At 35.9% G+C, this 19,963-nt stretch overlaps 1 protein-coding gene across 1 annotated transcript; it reads left to right on the top strand.

Annotated features, from left to right (window-relative positions):
• Positions 1 to 58: 58 nt before the first annotated feature.
• On the top strand, positions 59 to 19,641 carry LOC102808415 (PAX3- and PAX7-binding protein 1-like). Its single transcript, XM_085504877.1, has 16 exons — positions 59 to 435; positions 1,400 to 1,690; positions 2,658 to 2,900; positions 3,071 to 3,159; positions 3,324 to 3,565; positions 4,459 to 4,648; positions 6,746 to 6,972; positions 8,135 to 8,250; positions 10,005 to 10,204; positions 10,310 to 10,457; positions 11,212 to 11,330; positions 13,917 to 13,993; positions 15,640 to 15,706; positions 16,484 to 16,630; positions 17,299 to 17,453; positions 19,065 to 19,641. Exons 1-16 carry the CDS (start codon positions 198 to 200, stop codon positions 19,177 to 19,179), a joined length of 2,664 nt encoding a protein of 887 aa, XP_085361003.1. The 5' UTR covers positions 59 to 197; the 3' UTR covers positions 19,180 to 19,641.
• The last annotated feature ends 322 nt before the right edge of the window (positions 19,642 to 19,963 follow it).

The raw sequence follows: 19,963 nt of genomic DNA, 5'->3' as shown, positions 1-19,963 counted from the left end.
TTATGATTTATTATTAAATGCAAATTATATATTTCGTAAATACAAGCTAGAAATAGCTTGTTATGTACCCGAGCTCTCGTGAACATCGAGACTTCGTAAACCGCGACTTAGGATTTGGTCGTGTTTTTTGCGGTAGGCTAAATTTACTGTGTATAGTTTTTCCTATTCAGGAGCTGCATGATTACCGTTAATAGATAATGTTTAAAAAGAGGAAAAACGTGAACCTCAGAAAGAGAGGTGGGAGTAGTGACGAAGAGGAAAGCAAAAACGACAACCGAATACCGTTTATCGACGATGTAAAGCCGGCAACACATGCATATTCTGCAATCGAGAAAGTGAAAAAGAAGAAGGACGAAAAGTCGTTGATGGGTGGAGGCAGTGGGATGATTTCTAAGTCGTCATCAAGTAATTTGCTGAGTTTCGACGATGAAGAAGGTAAAGTAGTTGTAGTCGATGTGCTCAAACACATTAACTGTTATAAAGTACAATCCAAACCTGCAAGGCACGACGTCCCCCCAACGTCAAATTTCAATTCGTGTATTCACCTGAACACGGAATCATTTTGATTCGTATTTTATCCGTTGGTTCTTTCCCTGTTACTATAGTCGTCATACTTGAATAAATGTGAATTAATATATCTTACCAACACGGTCTATAATACTAAATATATATATTTTTTATTCTTCACATATACCTACCATATTTACAAATTTTCCCACACATATCTTTGAATTATTCATAGAATCACATAACCAGTCATTGACTGACCATGGAGCTAAAAAAAGCTTCATGGACTGACTGACTGAAATGCAGTGTGTTCAGTACTATATGCAAGAACTAAAAAATGGTCACTTAAGATTTCCTAGATTATGATCTTATGTGGCTATCTTTTGTGCCCTCCTTTTAATATGAGAGATGTGTGCCACAAATTTTGTTATGTGACGATGTAGTGTCGTCAATCTTAGAATGCAAAGCATATTGAGGTATTATAGTATAGTAGTATATTTTATTTGACTCAAATAAAATATATATATTATTATATATTTTAACGAAAATTTATCTGACTGAGGTATGCAACTTTGATATTTTTGATAATATGCATTAAAGATCCAACATTAGTATCATCTTGCGCAAGTTCCATGAACACGTTAATCAATCTGTGGACACTTGAAGAAAGTTTTGATTACGTTTTGACCTGCTGAGCGAGATTATCGATGTATTCAAAAACATGAAATGTGCATAATAAACACTTTGTGAATAAGCAAAAATACTAGCAAAAATAACCTCAAAGAACTCTAACTTATTCGCATAATTTAAATTGGTAATACCAAAAATGCACATTTGCCCTAAGTTTTTATCATCGTCTCGCAATTAGCACAATGTATAATTGTTTTTGTAGGTGAAGGAGAAGTTTTCCAAGTAAAAAGAACAATACATAGCAAGAAACATGTTAAAAAATTCAAAGAAAGAAAAAACAAACCTAGCAGCCTAGATGAGAAACCAGAAACAGCCAAAACAAGTGCACCAGCTAACGCAAGTGTGCGTACAACTGCAAAAACGGAGCATGTTGCTGGTGGTGGTGTTTTAAATGGAAATAAAGTCAGTAGTCCTGTCATAATGCCTGGTGAAGAAGATGAAGTTCAAGAAGGTGAAGATGATCTCAAAAGTCCTTTCAGTAATCTAAGACCAGGTAAATTAACCATACAATGTATAGTTACACATATATGTTCTCATTTTAATAATAAAGAAAAAAATGGTTTATTTATAGTATACATTTTCTGAAAGCTTCTCTCAATTTCAATTATTTTGAAAAAAAATTACTGTAAAGACATTGTATATATGATTTGTGAATGTTTGATGGCGCTGAAAGCTTCCTGTTTTTTCAGTTAAAATTTTTTGTCTTATCCTATTGATGAGGATAGTTAATTAACATCAAGCTAAAATGCAAACTCTGCATCACATTTGGATTTGCCTTGAGGCATAGGTAATGTCAAAAAAACAGATAGTAATGTGTGGCTCACACAAGGTTTACAATTAGCATACATGTACACATACAGGGGTTTTTCTAGAAAAAATGAACAAGAGGAAGCACACACAGACGAGGAAGTGGAGCGACCTGGTGGATCGACCTGGAAACTCCATATCAGAAAGTTTCTGCGCCATTTTAACGGTGTATCTATCACCATTGAAATATTTGTGGAGTAATTTTAGTGTATTTGGTATCCAGACACATTGTCAGCTGGTGTTGCTGGGATGTTTTCACAGAGAAAAATATATTCAAGAAAGATTTCATGTTGTACGGAAGTGCGAGGCTCAACAAATATATTTATGACTTGAAAGTTCAATCAGCAATTCGGTAAAGAGTATCAGGGCGAAAAACCCCTGATGTACTTGGTAAGATGGTGGTTGTGGCTATTTTCTGTGCTCAGACTCGGAAGTACTACTAGCTTTTCATGATGTTCGGTTTGTATTGTCAGTATTCTTCAGAAATTTGAAGCACTGTTGCAAAAAAAAATGTACATAGTCATTGCAAGCAGTAAAATACCAGTCAATTTGATGGTGTTAGTCCAGCGTGACGGTACTGCCATGCTGTTCGTATCCTGCGGGCAATACTGATTTTATTGCATGCCTGAATTATATTTGGATGTCGTTTTCAGGAGCAATCCCTGATGCTGCTATGATCCATGCAGCAAGGAAGCGTCGACAGCAAGCTAGAGAAATGGGAGATTTCATACCAGTGGATGACACTCAGAAGTTTGAAAGCAATCCATCAAGACTAGTGAGAGAGGATGATAACGATAGAAGTGATAACGAAGATGAAAGTGACGAGGAGCGGATATGTTTTACTGTCAAACCTGCGATGACACAAAGACAGCGAGTTATTGAAGCAATTGAACAAGGTATATGATTATTCCATCTTTGATTTATTCTGCAAGATTCTTGGAAGGTGACTGAGATGATACAAATCTGTAAATTGTTTAATACGATTACACCGAAGTATGTTTAAGTAAATCACAGTGCATGTTCTGGTGTAATTCCAAAGCACTAATTCATTAACAATTGTACTTAGTTGATAGTGATGATGGTGAAAAGGAACATGATGAAGAACTAAAGCGATGGGAACAGGAACAGATCAAGAAAGGAACTAGTGTACCACAGGTGAGTAACTGGCCATCTTTTTCCACAAGTCAAAAACGGAGAATAAAAATAGTTGTACATATACCAACTTTAGAAAAAAATACTGGTTCATTATCGTGACATTGAACAGAGAATTCTGTTTTGCAAATAAACACTGCTTATACAATTTCTTCTCTTGTTGACAGATTCAAAATGCTACCGAAGAACAAACAAGTCTGAATTATCAGAACTATCTAGCACAGAGTGGCTTTGTGAACCCCCTAGGTTTACCACCACCACTGATGAGCATCGATCCATTCAGCATTGCCAGTGATAACAGTGCAGCAGCCAGTCCAACACAAAACGCATCCTCACTTCTTACCAAAATGCCTCCCAAAGATTTACCTTCTGTTACTTTAGATCAGGTTAAAAAACAACTGAAGGACAGGTAGATATGCTTATCTATGTTCAGCTTACTCAGGGTGTATCATCCTGATTATTCTCTCTGATTACACCCAGATTACATGTCTGGGCAAATGCTAGAGTTCAGTCAGTGAGAGCTTGACTGAAATAGGGCTGTGTGTCTCAGACATGGCCCTGTCCATCATCAGATGTGACCCAGAGGTTTAAAAAAATCGAATACCTAATTTTTGTTGCAATGCTTGATAGATATTTCATGATGCAACTAGTCAGAAGTTTGTACCAGGGTATTTCTAGATGCGGCCAACCAACAACTTGTTACGCATGTATCTTGGCTACATGTATGTATATGTAAAATGTTACATTGGCTGGGAGGCTGGGGTTTGAGGTTGTTAAGGTTTGTGTGTAAATAACTGCGAACAACAAAACATAGGTCAATAATCTTGTTAGTAGTGCTAATGCATTTGTCATTTCGGATAAATTTGATCTAAGTCGTTTTTGACAAATTAAGTTACGTTGTACTTTATTGAATTTCCAATATTTTGAAAACTGTGCCTCAGCAGTGTGTATAAGAGACATTTGCATATCACTGTCATTACAAATTAAGCCTGGCTACTTCTAATCTAATATAGATTGCAGAATGCCACTGGATATGTAAAAGTTGGTATCGACTTGCAAAGATTTGCAAGATCATTTGAACCACTGACATTTACATGACCCTGATTGAATTGATTCCTACAAACTATTGCACATCTTCCATTTCTTAAATTTCAATTCAATTCCGTTATTTTGTGTGTAACCCTGTAGTGTCACATGCATTGAAAAGTTTGCCTTTTGTGGCTGCTATATATGTTAGGGAAATTCGTTTCAGCGGATCTCAAGACGAAACACTTCCTTTTCATTTACAAAACCAATCTGTAGGCTGAACAGCCTGGATGAAGTTCACCGAGCTCACCAGCGTGAGATGGATGTGATACAGGACAGTTTATCAACGTCCGTGGATGGCTCGGAGAAGTTGAAAAGATCATTTGGCGAGATGGAGATGCAGTACAGATTCTTTCAAGAGATGAGGGGGTATGTCAGAGACTTGGTAGAATGTCTCAATGAGAAGGTGCGTCTCTTTGGCCTAGGGAATATAAATTATTGAGAGGGGGATACTTGACCAGAGGATGCGTCATTTACATCCTAGTTTTTCTAGGGGGGTGGGGCACCAACAATCAGATTTGTATACAAGTACTGTTCACTTTCTATGATGAACAGGGTTTTTGTCAGATATCTATCCCCTTTGCCCCCAAAATCTTATTCATTCACACCTCTATTTTAAACATATAACTTTCCAGGCCGTTTTTTAGTAATTTGGTAGAAAAATGCTTCTAATAACTTTTAAGCTGTGAGTGAGAAGTGAGAATTGCGTGGTATATAGCAAAAAACTTTAAATAAAAACTGCCATTTTCTCACTTATTGATAAACTTTGGTGGAGAAGTGCAATTTTTGGGGGACTTCTTTCTAACATGTAATATCTATAGATGACATGTGGTTTTTATGGTGTCTCTGCAACATGTGGTGTTTCAATTTCATTTCAGTTTGTGTGTCTTTTTCTTCTTCAAATTTCATTTTCATAATTCTCCACCTCTTTCCACTAACGAAGAGACAAAAGAAGCCTTGTTTTGTGACAGTTTGACAACAAACCTGTTACATCAAATGGGTAGCAAAATTAAAACAAAGATTTTGTAATCTTCCTCTGAATTATAGTTTTATACTGACCTTAAAACTCAGAAATGGTTACAAGCTTCAAATTGAAAACTTCTTTCTCTCTGGAAACTTTCAAAATTCAACAGAATTGTCAAAACTGTGATCATCGCCCTTTTAAATCAAGAAGCTCTACTTACCGGTACAAATAACGAATTTTCAGTTTATATATCATTTGGTTACCCTACCATTAATTGTCTAGTAATTAAATAATCTATCAGCTGACATTATGATAAATATTTTGGTAATTTTTCTGTACTGGATGAACTAGCTTTGTTCTGAAAATTGGTGAGTTTCTGGAAAGGCAAAGCTGCCAACGAGGCTGAGAAATGTACAGACATGTATTGCAGCTGAAGTCAAGTTTTTGTCCACTTGGGTCTTCTCTTGGCATCTAGAGTTAATGTACATGTATATACAGGCCTATATAATAATGGGGAATGCAAAGACATTTGTTTAGTTGACTCAGTGTCTTTGTTCAGTCTGGAATCAGTATGTGTCTCATTTGAAAATTTGACGTTGTATGAATAAAAAGATCAGATTTTTTGTGTGCATTTTTAGTAAATTTCATAGCCAGTTAACATTTATAGTCTCAAAGGATACAAATGTAATAGTTTGTAAAAGAACTTATTTTTACCCAAGCCAAATTATATATACTGGTAGAATATTTCAGTAAGGCATGTTTGGACAACAAATGTGAATAACTGAGTGTTTTTGTAAAATGTGTTTAAATAATTTGTATCTGGAGAGGAACCCTTATAATATGATTGATGGAAACATGAAAATGTTGTTTTGGCAGCAAACGTGGAAGAATTTTTAAAATAAATTAATGAAAAATACATTACGGATTTATGCATATTGGTAATTAAAAACTTTCATCGAGTGAATGCCATTTTTGTTTTTATTTCACCGTAAATCATATCCTAATGTTTTTATGAAGATTCATTATCAGAACAAATTATTTGAATATGCTCAAAAATATATAATATTGAAAATAGATTTTCCAGTAGCAAAGAGGAGAAAAACGGGCAAAAGCAGCTGGGGTAAAATTGGGTTGACCAGTTGACACGTGCAATTTTTTTCTGTCTGATTTGTCATAAAGTCCATGTAAACAATAGAAGAAAAAAAATTTTTGCTGATCCTTCCTGAAAATGGCAAAATTAAATTCTACGCATATGTATTACTGTGAATTCGCTTGGAATTAATTTTTGCTATTTTCGTTGAAGGTTCAAATCTGTGAAAATATATTCCAGCGAATATACCTGTTTTCCTATATTTTACATTCAACTTGTCAAAAATCAGTGAAAATAAATTCCATACAAAAAACCCAAAAAATTTATTCAGCGAAAATTAACTCCAGCTAAAATAAAGTTTTTTACAGTAATTGGATCTGAGACGCATATTGTATTCCAGAGTGATTTGCTCAATCTGTTCATTTGGCCTGTTTTGTTCTGCTCTATAGGTGCCACAGATAAACTCACTGGAGACACAGATGCACAATTTGTGGAAGCAAAGATCTAGCAAGTTGATACAAAGGAGACAAGATGATATCAAGGATCAATCTGAAGATTTCAAGATGAAAGGAACCAAAGCTGCCGTGGCACCAAACTTGGATGCACATGGAAGGGATCGGTCTACATATGAAAGTAATGCCAAGCAACGAAGACAGGCAGAACGAGAAGCCAGAAGGTGATCTTTCATGCTATTTTAATCTAATTTCCTGGAATTGCATTGTAAGAATATATTGATGATCTGACCTGAGTGTACTCTGAGTAGTTTTTGCTGAAAAGCGAAATACTTAAAAGATGTTTGTTTTGTATTTGATGATATGAATCCTAGGGGTTCTTGGTATCAAAATGTACGCGAAATAGCATACCAGGTAGTCCATTTTTAGCTCCGCTGTCTACTTTGATATTACATATATAGGTACTACATGTGGACCTTTCTCAGATTTGTTCATTTCGTGATGATATCTTTAATTCTCTAATTTTAGTGAATATTTTAATTTGTTATTTTTAGTAAAAAGTGATATTTTCGACTTCTTGTTGAAAACTGCAAGTCCGATTGCTTTTATATTACATATATAGGTACTACATGTAGACCTCTTTCAGATTTGTTAATTTCGTGGTGATATCTTCAATTATCTAATTTTTATGATTATTTTTGTCATTTTTAGTGAAAAGTGATATTTTTGACTTCTTGTTGAAAACAGCAAGTCCCATTGCTTTGATACTATACATATTGTTTATTTTCTAATGATATCTTCTGTTCTTTAATTGTAATGTGCATTGCTATCAGCGGAGCTATCTCAGCCGACAGGCTGCTTGTTTCAAAATCCAACCCCCCTCTCTGAATGAAAGAATGTAAAAAAAATTTTAAACAAACCTTTAATAACAACAGTAATTGAAATCATTTTTGACTTCCCACTAAATGAAGAGATGTTTCAGTTAATCACTGTCCCTTAGGGGGGTATCATTGCACATTTAAATCCCTTAAACAAATGCTATGCCTATCAAACTTTCAGGTTGTTTCTTTAAAGGATACTTCTTTTAATTTGAATCACACTTAGCACAAAGCATTGCGCACTTCCCAGGATACCGTTAGTTGAATTTAGCACGCATCAAAAGCAGGATTTTAAAATAGCAGAGACAAGTGTTTATTGTATTTATTTATTTATTGAATGAAATTGACTAGCTCTTGAAATTTGATGAATTTTCAGCAAAAAATGTTGCTGACAATACCAGTTTAAAGTGATACAATATGATTGCTTGAAATGTTTACCATGAGTACCCACTTCACACCTGTGCAGTATTAAATTCTCTTTTAAGATAATATATGTTTTTAAACATAGGGCAAGAAGGCGTAGATATAGACAGTCGATTGGTACAAATAATGCACATTGTGAAGGATTTTCAAGTGATGATGAAGTGCCGGACAGTGAGATTGTACGGTTCAATGGAGAGACAGGTGGGTTATTATACATGGACAAGATTTCATTCTGTGATTGAACGCCATCCAGGACAATGAAGTTAAAGGATTGTCCCAAAAAACTATGTAATCTCTTCATAGCTGTGTATGTGGTACCAGACACGTATGCTTAACTGTTCACTTGAACAGCTTTAAATAGTTTTAACACGTGAACAAGTCTTCTACTACTGGTAGTATGTGGGAAGTATTTGATAACACCTTATAAAGTTCTGAAAAACAATAAATCTACAATATTGATCCAAGATTGTTCCTCTCTTATACTGTAAATGTATCAATTATTCACTGGGCTTTAATTTCGCTATTTTCGCTGATAAGTGAAATCTGCTAAATTAAATCTACGTGAACACGTAAAATAACAATAAAACTCGTTGTTTCCTTGACAAATTCGTGAAATTAAAACACAGTAAAAATGTTAAAAACATTAAAATAGTGAAATTACATGTCAGTGAAAATAAATGATTTTACAGTAGTCTACAGTTGACATTCTGTTGTGCTCTGTCTTTGAATGTGGAGCATGTGTGTTTTACCGTATTTATCCGGGTATAAGCCCAGGGTCTTAAACATGGAAAATTGCCAAAAAGAAGGGGTGGGCGTTTGCCAGGAGATCCCCAGCAAAAAAACACGAAAATTCACGAAAATTTACAACACGCAGATCAAACTGCGGCAGGGAATAGAACGGCAAATCACAGTCCCTCTATCACTGCGGGCAAATGAAAACATGCAATGGAAATAAGTGAACAATATGCAACATTTGAAGTAAACAAAAATAATTTATTGCTTATAATGTGGCAAATAAACCAGAAATAATAAAAAAAAACGACAGTGAAGAATGGTTTGAATTAGGATTTTCCCGCCAACAAACACGCCCAACTTGCATACGTGTGAACTCAAAATGAATTAAAATGTCAGGGGTTAAACTGCGTAAAATGATTTCCGGTCTCGACAAATTACGAATCAACCGGCATACAAAATCAATAATAATTTACAAATTTACACAGTAAAAATTCATAGCTGTTTGAAAAAATTTCTCAGATCTTTATTTGTACGTTCATTGCCATCTTCGTCAAACTCAAAACCCTCAAATGTCCAAGTCGGCGTCACTGTAGCCGTCGAACAAAATCCCTACAACTTATTCCTGAAGTTCGTCGATATTGTCTCACACAATTTGGACTTAACACTTTTAATCCACGGATTTCGCAGTCTGTCAGTTTGGCTCTTTTAATTCACGTCTAATCAGAATAAAGAGACAAGAAAAATTGGGCCGCGGCAAACGACTCGCACGATGTTTTTGTTTACAGTCTAGCAATCATCTTTGACCTTTATGCATCTGCTTTACCGATTGGCTAAGAATGACATCACTACTAGTATTTCATCATGAAGGTCAAATCATGACATTGCTTTCTTATCAGACTCGAGTCGACACTTATTAATCACGGTGAAATTTTTATAAGTATCATGACAGACTTCAAGAAAGTCAACAGTTAACGAATAGAAAATAGTTTTTTTTGTTTTGTGTAGAAAAAGACCCCCTGGGCGTGTGCCCGGATATGACCTCAACTTCTTTATTGTGTCAAAAGTGGGGGGTGGGCGTTTGTCCAGGCATGGGCTCTTACCCGGATAAGTACGGTATGACAAATGTTCTGATGAGATTGCTCAATAAAAATGACAAAGTTGTGCACATAGGGACTCGGAATGTTATGTGATGAGTTGTGGCATTGTGATTTTATTTTCAGAAAGCCTGTTAGCGTCGTCTTATAGCCTGTTTGAAGATGTGGTTGAAGAGTTTTCTACGTTTGAGGGTATCAAGCCTCATTTTGAAAAATGGAAGCACCAGTACTCGGATAGCTATAAAGAAGCTTACATATCTCTGTGTCTACCCAAGTTGTTTTCTCCTTTTATAAGGTTGCAGTTGTTGAATTGGAACCCCCTTGAGGTCAGTAGGCACTACATGATTATGCCAGTTTGTAGTATTTTCTGTTGCAAATGTTTATATACAGGTGACCACAGAACTGATTTTGTGTTACTTTTTTTTCTAAAGCCACATTGTGTTGATATTGAAGAGATGAGATGGTTTGAATCACTGATTTTTTATGGATTCAGAGAGTATGATGGTATTGATAAAGAAGACCTTGATAACAAGCTCATGCCAAGTCTTGTAGAAAAAGTCATTCTTCCAAAATTAACTTGTAAGTATATGATCAGTGTTTTGAAGTGTATGTACGGTATGCGTCGTTGAAAATAGTGATTTTTCATCATACTGTTTAATTGAGTAAATGATTTATATTTCAAGCCAAGACATGGAATTGTGAAAGTTTTAGAATCATGACCTGTGATGTGTTGTTCATTCTGGTACTTTTCACCCATGAAGGTTGTACATCCTGGTACTTTTATAAGCCAGTGAAGGTTGTACATCCTGGTAACTTTTCACCCATGAAGGTCACACATCCTGGTACTTTTATAAGCCAGTGAAGGTTGTACATCCTGGTAACTTGCCCATGAAGGTCACACATCCTGGTACTTTTATAAGCCAGTGAAGGTTGTACATCCTGGTAACTTGCCCATGAAGGTCACACATCCTGGTACTTTTATAAGCCAGTGAAGGTTGTACATCCTGGTAACTTGCCCATGAAGGTCACACATCCTGGTACTTTTATAAGCCAGTGAAGGTTGTACATCCTGGTAACTTGCCCATGAAGGTCACACATCCTGGTACTTTTATAAGCCAGTGAAGGTTGTACATCCTGGTAACTTGCCCATGAAAGTCACACATCCTGGTACTTTTATAAGCTAGTGAAGGTTGTACATCCTAGTAACTTGATCTATGAAGATCACATCTCCTGTGAGATTTACTGACTACTGTAAAATAAACTATTACAAAAAAAAATATTTCATTGAAAATTTCCAAATATGAATATTTCTCGTATGTTGTTTCTTTCACAGTCTTAGCAGAGCATGTATGGGATCCTATGTCATCCACACAATCACAGAAATTAGTTGAATTTTTTCATCGCATAGCTGATGACTTTCCCCCAGTCTCTGCTGAAAACAAACAAACACAGGTGAGAACATGCTTAATTCTCGATATTGTTACCGTACTATACATGGTTTATTCAGGTGTATTGGGATGTCTCCAACCGTAGATGGCAAAATGATTCAAAACTTCAGAGCCTACATAAAGAGAAGGACCTTCAATGGCTGAGTAGAAGGAATGTCTTTTTAGTCTCTGTTCGAATGCAGTCCAAAAACGGGGAAATATGGATTGACCTCTGTGCGTGCTTGCATACAGACCTATATCTTAGACATGCCTGGGCTGATTATAATATTTAGACCTCTGTGCGTGCATTTGTGTGTGCTTGTTTGCCTGGGCTGATTATAATATTTAGACCTCTGTGCATGCATTTGTGTGTGCTTGTGTGCCTGGGCTGATTATAATATTTAGACCTCTGTGCATGCATTTGTGTGTGCTTGTGTGCCTGGGCTGATTATAATATTTAGACCTCTGTGCGTGCATTTGTGTGTGCTTGTTTGCCTGGGCTGATTATAATATTTAGACCTCTGTGCGTGCATTTGTGTGTGCTTGTGTGCCTGGGCTGATTATAATATTTAGACCTCTGTGCGTGCATTTGTGTGTGCTTGTTTGCCTGGGCTGATTATAATATTTAGACCTCTGTGCGTGCATTTGTGTGTGCTTGTGTGCCTGGGCTGATTATAATATTTAGCCCTCTGTGTGTGCATTTGTGTGTGCTTGTTTGCCTGGGCTGATTATAATATTTAGACCTCTGTGCGTGCATTTGTGTGTGCTTGTTTGCCTGGGCTGATTATAATATTTAGACCTCTGTGTGTGCATTTGTGTGTGCTTGTTTGCCTGGGCTGATTATAATATTTAGACCTCTGTGCGTGCATTTGTGTGTGCTTGTGTGCCTGGGCTGATTATAATATTTAGACCTCTGTGTGTGCATTTGTGTGTGCTTGTGTGCCTGGGCTGATTATAATATTTAGACCTCTGTGCGTGCATTTGTGTGTGCTTGTGTGCCTGGGCTGATTATAATATTTAGACCTCTGTGCGTGCATTTGTGTGTGCTTGTTTGCCTGGGCTGATTATAATATTTAGACCTCTGTGCGTGCATTTGTGTGTGCTTATGTGCCTGGGCTGATTATAATATTTAGACCTCTGTGCGTGCATTTGTGTGTGCTTGTTTGCCTGGGCTGATTATAATATTTAGACCTCTGTGCGTGCATTTGTGTGTGCTTATGTGCCTGGGCTGATTATAATATTTAGACCTCTGTGCGTGCATTTGTGTGTGCTTGTGTGCCTGGGCTGATTATAATATTTAGACCTCTGTGCATGCATTTGTGTGTGCTTATGTGCCTGGGCTGATTATAATATTTAGACCTCTGTGCGTGCATTTGTGTGTGCTTGTTTGCCTGGGCTGATTATAATATTTAGACCTCTGTGCATGCATTTGTGTGTGCTTATGTGCCTGGGCTGATTATAATATTTAGACCTCTGTGCGTGCATTTGTGTGTGCTTGTGTGCCTGGGCTGATTATAATATTTAGACCTCTGTGCATGCATTTGTGTGTGCTTATGTGCCTGGGCTGATTATAATATTTAGACCTCTGTGCGTGCATTTGTGTGTGCTTGTTTGCCTGGGCTGATTATAATATTTAGACCTCTGTGCATGCATTTGTGTGTGCTTGTGTGCCTGGGCTGATTATAATATTTAGACCTCTGTGCATGCATTTGTGTGTGCTTATGTGCCTGGGCTGATTATAATATTTAGACCTCTGTGCGTGCATTTGTGTGTGCTTGTTTGCCTGGGCTGATTATAATATTTAGACCTCTGTGCGTGCATTTGTGTGTGCTTGTGTGCCTGGGCTGATTATAATATTTAGACCTCTGTGCATGCATTTTTGTGTGCTTGTGTGCCTGGGCTGATTATAATATTTAGACCTCTGTGCGTGCATTTGTGTGTGCTTGTGTGCCTGGGCTGATTATAATATTTAGACCTCTGTGCGTGCATTTGTGTGTGCTTGTTTGCCTGGGCTGATTATAATATTTAGACCTCTGTGCGTGCATTTGTGTGTGCTTGTGTGCCTGGGCTGATTATAATATTTAGACCTCTGTGCGTGCATTTGTGTGTGCTTGTGTGCCTGGGCTGATTATAATATTTAGACCTCTGTGCATGCATTTGTGCATGCTTGCATACAGATCTATATCTTAGAGATGCCTGGACCGATTATAATATTTAGACCTCTGTGCGTGCATTTGTGCGTGCTTGCATACAGACCTATATCTTAGACATGCCGGGACCAATTGTACTATTTAGTGTTTTAAATTTTCACAAAATGACACAGAATGTTAGTGATTTTCATAACAAATTTTCTTCACAAATGTCATAAAATCCTCGAATTGTGAAAATTCCTAGCATAGAAAATAAACGATTTACAGTGATTGATATAATGCAAAAATGCCACCCACATTGTCTACATTTTTTTGTTTCTAAAAACTATGATTCTTATTAACTTTGTTTTGTCTATGATAAGCTATCCAGAGAAGTAATCACTTGAAAGCATAATGTATTGCCCTCTGTTTGTACATTTGTACTGAATTCATTCTGACCATGATTTGTTTTTATTCTTCAGATTTTATTAAGAGCAATAGTCAACAGAATGAGAAAAACGCTGGACAACGATGTCTACGTTCCTTTGTTTCCAAAAACGTAAGTATAATGACAGAACTGGAACAGAGTCATTGCGGTGTTGGTGATAAATAGAGTGAAGGACAAGGGTATACATCTACACGGGGAGAGGCTTTTGTTCAAAAATTTCCCAATGTAAAGCTGATTCATAAATATCGTAAACACAAGACTATTTACTCAATAAACTATATACTGTAATAGTTTGACCATAGACGTACCTACTGTATTTGCTCCATTAGAAGCACATCTCCAATAGAAGTGCATTTAACCCAAAAATATTTGTGGCACGTACGCCCTTCCGATGTGTTATCTAAAGCATGTTTACAGTGTCAATGGATTACGTTAAAACAAACTTGTCTAAATATCTTAAGTATATAATTTACACATCTAAGACCTGATCAAAACAAATTATTGACAGAAAAGCATTGCAGTAACGGTATTTGTTTTAAAAAGATCTGGCAGCCCTGAGGCACTAAGCCAAAAAGATTGAAGTCTGCGACATATCGGTAAAGTTGGAAGTGAAACTTTCACTCTCTTCCACTGTCAATTACTCGATCAATTAATATTTTCACAGGATCACTTTGTCCCCTCCCAATTGCCACATATTGCCTGGAGCAGGTCGGGGTTCTCCTGTGACTTTGCATTCAAACTTGACCACGATGCCCCGCCTGAGAAAACCATATACCAAACTTTAGCCAGACCTTCCGGAATATGGCCAACTGTTTCCTTCCCATCAGCAGGCTTCACGACTACGGCATTCGACTGTGTTGATTACGAGGTCCCAGTGCACAGGTTAACGCATCACCTTTACAACACCGAGATTGCTAGACATGGTGACCTTTTACTGCTTAGCTGACTATTTCTAATGTTACGAAAATTGATTACAATTGTGATGACTGTAAATAGAACGTAGACAAAAAAATGTCAACTGAAGTGAACAATGCACACAGAGATGAGGGCACTTGTTTTAAAGTTTTTTAATGTCAGAGTAAATTGCATATTGGAACATGAAAATTACATAAATATATGGAAATAACACTGTTTACACTTTTCACTGGAAATGTATTTTACGCCAATCCCGGGAAGATAATTTATAGAGTGCCATGGAAAGGTCACCTGACACATGTCACCTGAGGTCAGCTGTCGAATGCGTAGGGGGGTAAACACCAGATGTTAGGTTCGCTTTCAAGAAGAGACGCACATATTTCTTGCCAACAGACAAAAATACCTCTTGCGGTGACAGCTAACACTACTGATTTTTAACGTACCTGCTTGAAGGGAAACGCCATCGAGTAAAATACAAACAAAAACAAACATTAAAATTCAGTCTTGATATACGATGAATTTGACCTCCAATAGAAGAGCACATTTCCCAATTACGTAAGCGCATGCGCTTCCAATAGAGGAAATACGGTATATCATTTACGTAAGCACATGTGCTACTAAAATAGCAAATACAGTATTAAATTGAGATTTACATATTTAGTAATGATAGCATGCTATGAAGACAGATATAAAGAAGTTGCCAGGATATAAAATGGCTTCCAAGTGTGACACATACCTATTCTATTGAGTTTATAATTTTGAATGATAATGACTTTCTCTATGCATAAAATAGTTATCATTAAAAGTACAAATTATTGATGGATATTATCATTCCTTTAAAGGTTACTTGACAATAAAGCTTCTGGTGCCAGTGCATTTCTTCAGAGGCAGTTCTGGTCATGTGTTAAGGTAAGATTTACCTGAAAATATTTCTCTTCAACATATAGGTGATCTATTTTGGGAAAGTGTAGTCTGAGGTTCAGCTAATAAAGCTAGACTATAAAAGAATATACCAATAATCTTGATTTTGTTTCCCCTGAAGGCCTTCAGTTTAATGTGTGTACTGTAATAATAGTAGTGTTCACGCACAGCTCCCAAGCACTGGCTAAGAGGTCAATCTCCTGAATTTGCTTTGGTATGATTTTATAAGTGTATAACTAACATGCATACCTTCCTAGTTGTTGTACCTAGTAATCCCAGTTAAAATGACTGAAGATTTTTGTATATTCTTAACAAGTTTGGGCGTTAGTTAGCGCCTGCTAACCACTATTTCCTCCAGTGTGTGAATTGCAATTGGGTCTATTCGATATGCAATATGAGATTAGCTTGAATCTTAGCCCGTACTTCGTGTAGTGTGAAGGGTGAATACAAATATAAAATGTTTGAGCCAGATTGACAAATTACATCTTTTCAATGTGTTTGTTATTTTGGGTAAATTGAGTCCGAAAATGATTAAAATTCGCATTTTTGCTCTGATGAAATTTTTTTATATTTCAAAATTTTGATATCAACATTGCATAAAAAACGTTGTGTATTACTGTTTCTCCTACAATGCATTGCACACATGTGCAGTAAGAAGCTCACTTGTGCAGAACTGCCCTAACTTACAGTCTTTCCATTTCTACTTTATGTTGATTATTTCTTTTTTGAAGAAACTAATTTAAAAACTGCTCTATTTGTATTTAGCTCCTAGGCAATATGCTAATGTGGAATGGCATTGTGTCACATGAAATCTTACAAGAGTTGTCATTAGATGGTCTTCTCAACAGATACTTGCTATTGTCTTTACACAACTCGGATATCAACCTTGATAGTATTGAGAAGTGTAGAATGGTAAGTGATGATACGTATGGTAATATTATGTGTGTGATGTCATCTTTGGCTCGCAACTCCCAAGACAACTGTATCCGGCTGCTATACGGGAAGTCACTCATCCAAAACGATGCCAGATTTGTTCAGGGATTATATTTTTGTCATATTTGCTGACACAGTCCCAAAAGCATGGACGAAATTCCTAGTAGGAATTGTTCGATTTTTTTCTTCAATAAAACATAGGACTATTTGACTAACTGTGATGTGGTCCTATCATGGGCAGGCATCACAAATCAGAAAGTCTAACTTCATTTGACAGGGATTCATCATTATTTAACATAATTTAATGAAAATGTGCTGTCATAGTTAGGCATTATATTAACAGGATGCCTTTATTTACAAGATATTCTAACACATCAAGTAAATGTTTAGTTCTGTTGTCATCAAAGATCATTGTCTAAACAAAAGTATGGCAGATAAATTGTCAGGGTAAATATGATGGCTATAAACCATCGTTCTGCCCTGGTACATAATTTAAAATTATTTAAAAGTATATGCCAGTTGTACTATAATAGTATTCTCTTCTAGCAGCCACACTGATCTACGATGCCTTATTAGGAGCGTCTTCCAGCAACTGTTCCACCGCCTGTTACTAATCGATCAACATTTGTAATCTTGTTAATTTCTAGATTGTGTCCTGCTTTCCAAAGAGTTGGTTTTTCAAATTGGAAGGAGATAGCACAATAAGGCAGTTAGAAAACCTGTGTCGGTATTTAAAACATGCAGTCAGTACATTACACATGTCATGTGCTGGAGGTACTGATGTGGAAAAAAGAAAAGTCAGGTGGGTATCATTAAATATTAATATATTAAATGTACACAACTATTTAATGTATTCACAAACAAAATGCTCAAACGAAATTAAGTGACATTGATGTGTATTATTTATTTCATTGCTACAAAAATGTATATGTGTCTATAATCTTCCATGTTGATGAATTCAAAGTGTTATCAAACTCTATCTAAAATGACCTAGCTTTTTTACTTTTTGTCAAATTTTTTCATGTTTTAACACGTGCCTTTTCAAGTTTATATATAGCATATTTTGTGTAGAAAAAATGGGGATCAACCTATTCCTTTTGGAGAAAATCATGGTTATAAATAGTCCTACAGTCTCGCTCACATCGGAAGTCATGGGGGCTCAAACAAGTATAAAATAGCCTTAGAAACAGATGAGAAACGCATAAATATGTTTAAGGAAAATGAATATTTTGTAAAAAAATTATATAGCCACAAATTATCACCACTCAATTCAAAACAAATAAAATCTTTGAAACAAGGACGTTGATGATGTTTTTATTTATAATCATTGTCCTTTGACCTTCTGCACATTTGTAGACGCATCAAGGAACTGTCATGCACACTATGAAAGTATTTATAACCTTGATTTCCACAAAAAATACTGTTAAATTAGGTGAAATTGCTATACCGATATATCAACATTTGAGTGAATTATAAGTATTTCAATGGACGTTTCAATCGAATGCAAATCCAACCGAACACTGTCTTCACACTAGTCTTTTCAACAACGTTTCTTTTGACTAAATACCAAATCTAACTGCAGAATCATGTTTTACAAGTATATGTATTCAAAATAAAGTACCCCTTGCATTGTGGTTGTTGTTGAAAAGAGTTGTTTTGCAGAGCATTCCATTGAATACAGAAATTTGATTGCCATCTTTCCTTTTATGCAACCAGAACATATAGAAAATCACTTCAGTGATTCACGTCCTTGAACACTGCACTTAAAAGCATTCCAAAATTAACAGACTGGACTGTGTATTTACTTGTATTACTTGTATTTACCATATTTTTGGGGAGGTCACCCTACATCTGATGATCCCTACAGGAGATCGCAGCACATCATATCAGCGATGATTTCAACAAAATGTGAACTTCAATTTAACTATATATAGGCATGTGGATAGGAAAAAAGTGATTTAAAGCAATGTATATAGATCAGACAGAATTAGAAATGCATCTCTCTGACAGCTTGCATGACTTTGAGCCTTGTTGAAGATTGAAAGTTCATCACTACCATATGTCGCCCAATGTGTGAATTCACATCTTTGATTGGATGACCTGCCTTGACCTTGTGTCACTACAAGCTCGTCAGATCAACAAAGATTTCAGTTTCCTAATTTTGAATTTCTGACAACGAACTTATATATTTTTTTGGACGCAACTTGAATGTCTTAGCATTATTTTTTGACAGCTTTGCATACTTTCCATTAGTCTGACACTGTTGTGTGGCTAATATTCTCACTAAACCTGCCAATGCCAATTTTTATCCGTATATTTTTTTTGCGCTTCAAAAGTTCATAAAGGTGCTGAAATGCCCATAGGCTATCTCTGCTTGATGGTATGCTTAAACTGTGTTCATTTGATTTTATAGGGAACGCACAAAGACTGTTATCAGGATACTAGCAGACATCCATGCTGTTGATCATACGATAGATATCGCTAAAGAATATAAAGTGAAAGATTTGCAGTCAATCATCGGACAATAACAGGGAATCAAGCCTCGTATTCAGATATTGCTTGATGATGTTGCTGTGATATTGATGGGCATTACTCAGAACTTACAAAAACGGTAACAATGTACATTATGATAAGCATAATTCGGCGTCAACACTTTCCTGACATTTATCCTGAACAGAAGAATGTCTCTTCCATGCAAACTGCAGTCGAATTAATGAATAAAATCTAAATTTTAAAAATCATTGAAATTTTGGAAGATAAAAAAAATAATTGTATATTTTCTCGGATATGCGGGTGATCACAGTTGAATTTTATGGCTTCTTATTTTTTTTAATGCAACAGCATATCCAAGGCAGTCATGAATATGTGTGGATTTCACTTCAAATATTGCTTTGTAGTTTTATGGACATGCTATTGATAAATTAATATCATAAGTTTGTTCTGAGAGTATACTATTTTTTTTAAGCAAAATTAAAAATCATGGAGCAAAATTTATTAAAAGTTTCAGATTGTTTTGTTGTGATGTTTATATAGTAAATATTTGACTTAAACAACTGTCATTTCAAGGATGTGTCATTGCCTTCCTACCAAGTTTCAAAACATTGAAGCAGTCACTTTTGTCATCTCCTACATTGGAATTAAGTTTTGGATTTACATTAGTTTTGTCGTATCACTCAATATTTGTATGCACAAATGAGTATAGATAATCTTGAGATTTTATTGTTGCCTATTTAAATACCGGTACACCATGTCCACATTCTGGAAAACCAACAACTGTATTTTGATAGTTGTGGCAATTACTGGTATCTGTTG

This window comes from Saccoglossus kowalevskii, chromosome 11, assembly GCF_978046115.1.
Source record: "Saccoglossus kowalevskii chromosome 11, keSacKowa6.1, whole genome shotgun sequence".
NCBI classification, from domain to species: domain Eukaryota; kingdom Metazoa; phylum Hemichordata; class Enteropneusta; family Harrimaniidae; genus Saccoglossus; species Saccoglossus kowalevskii.
Note: the sequence above shows the minus strand (reverse complement) of the source record. Positions and strands in the feature narration are given on the sequence as shown.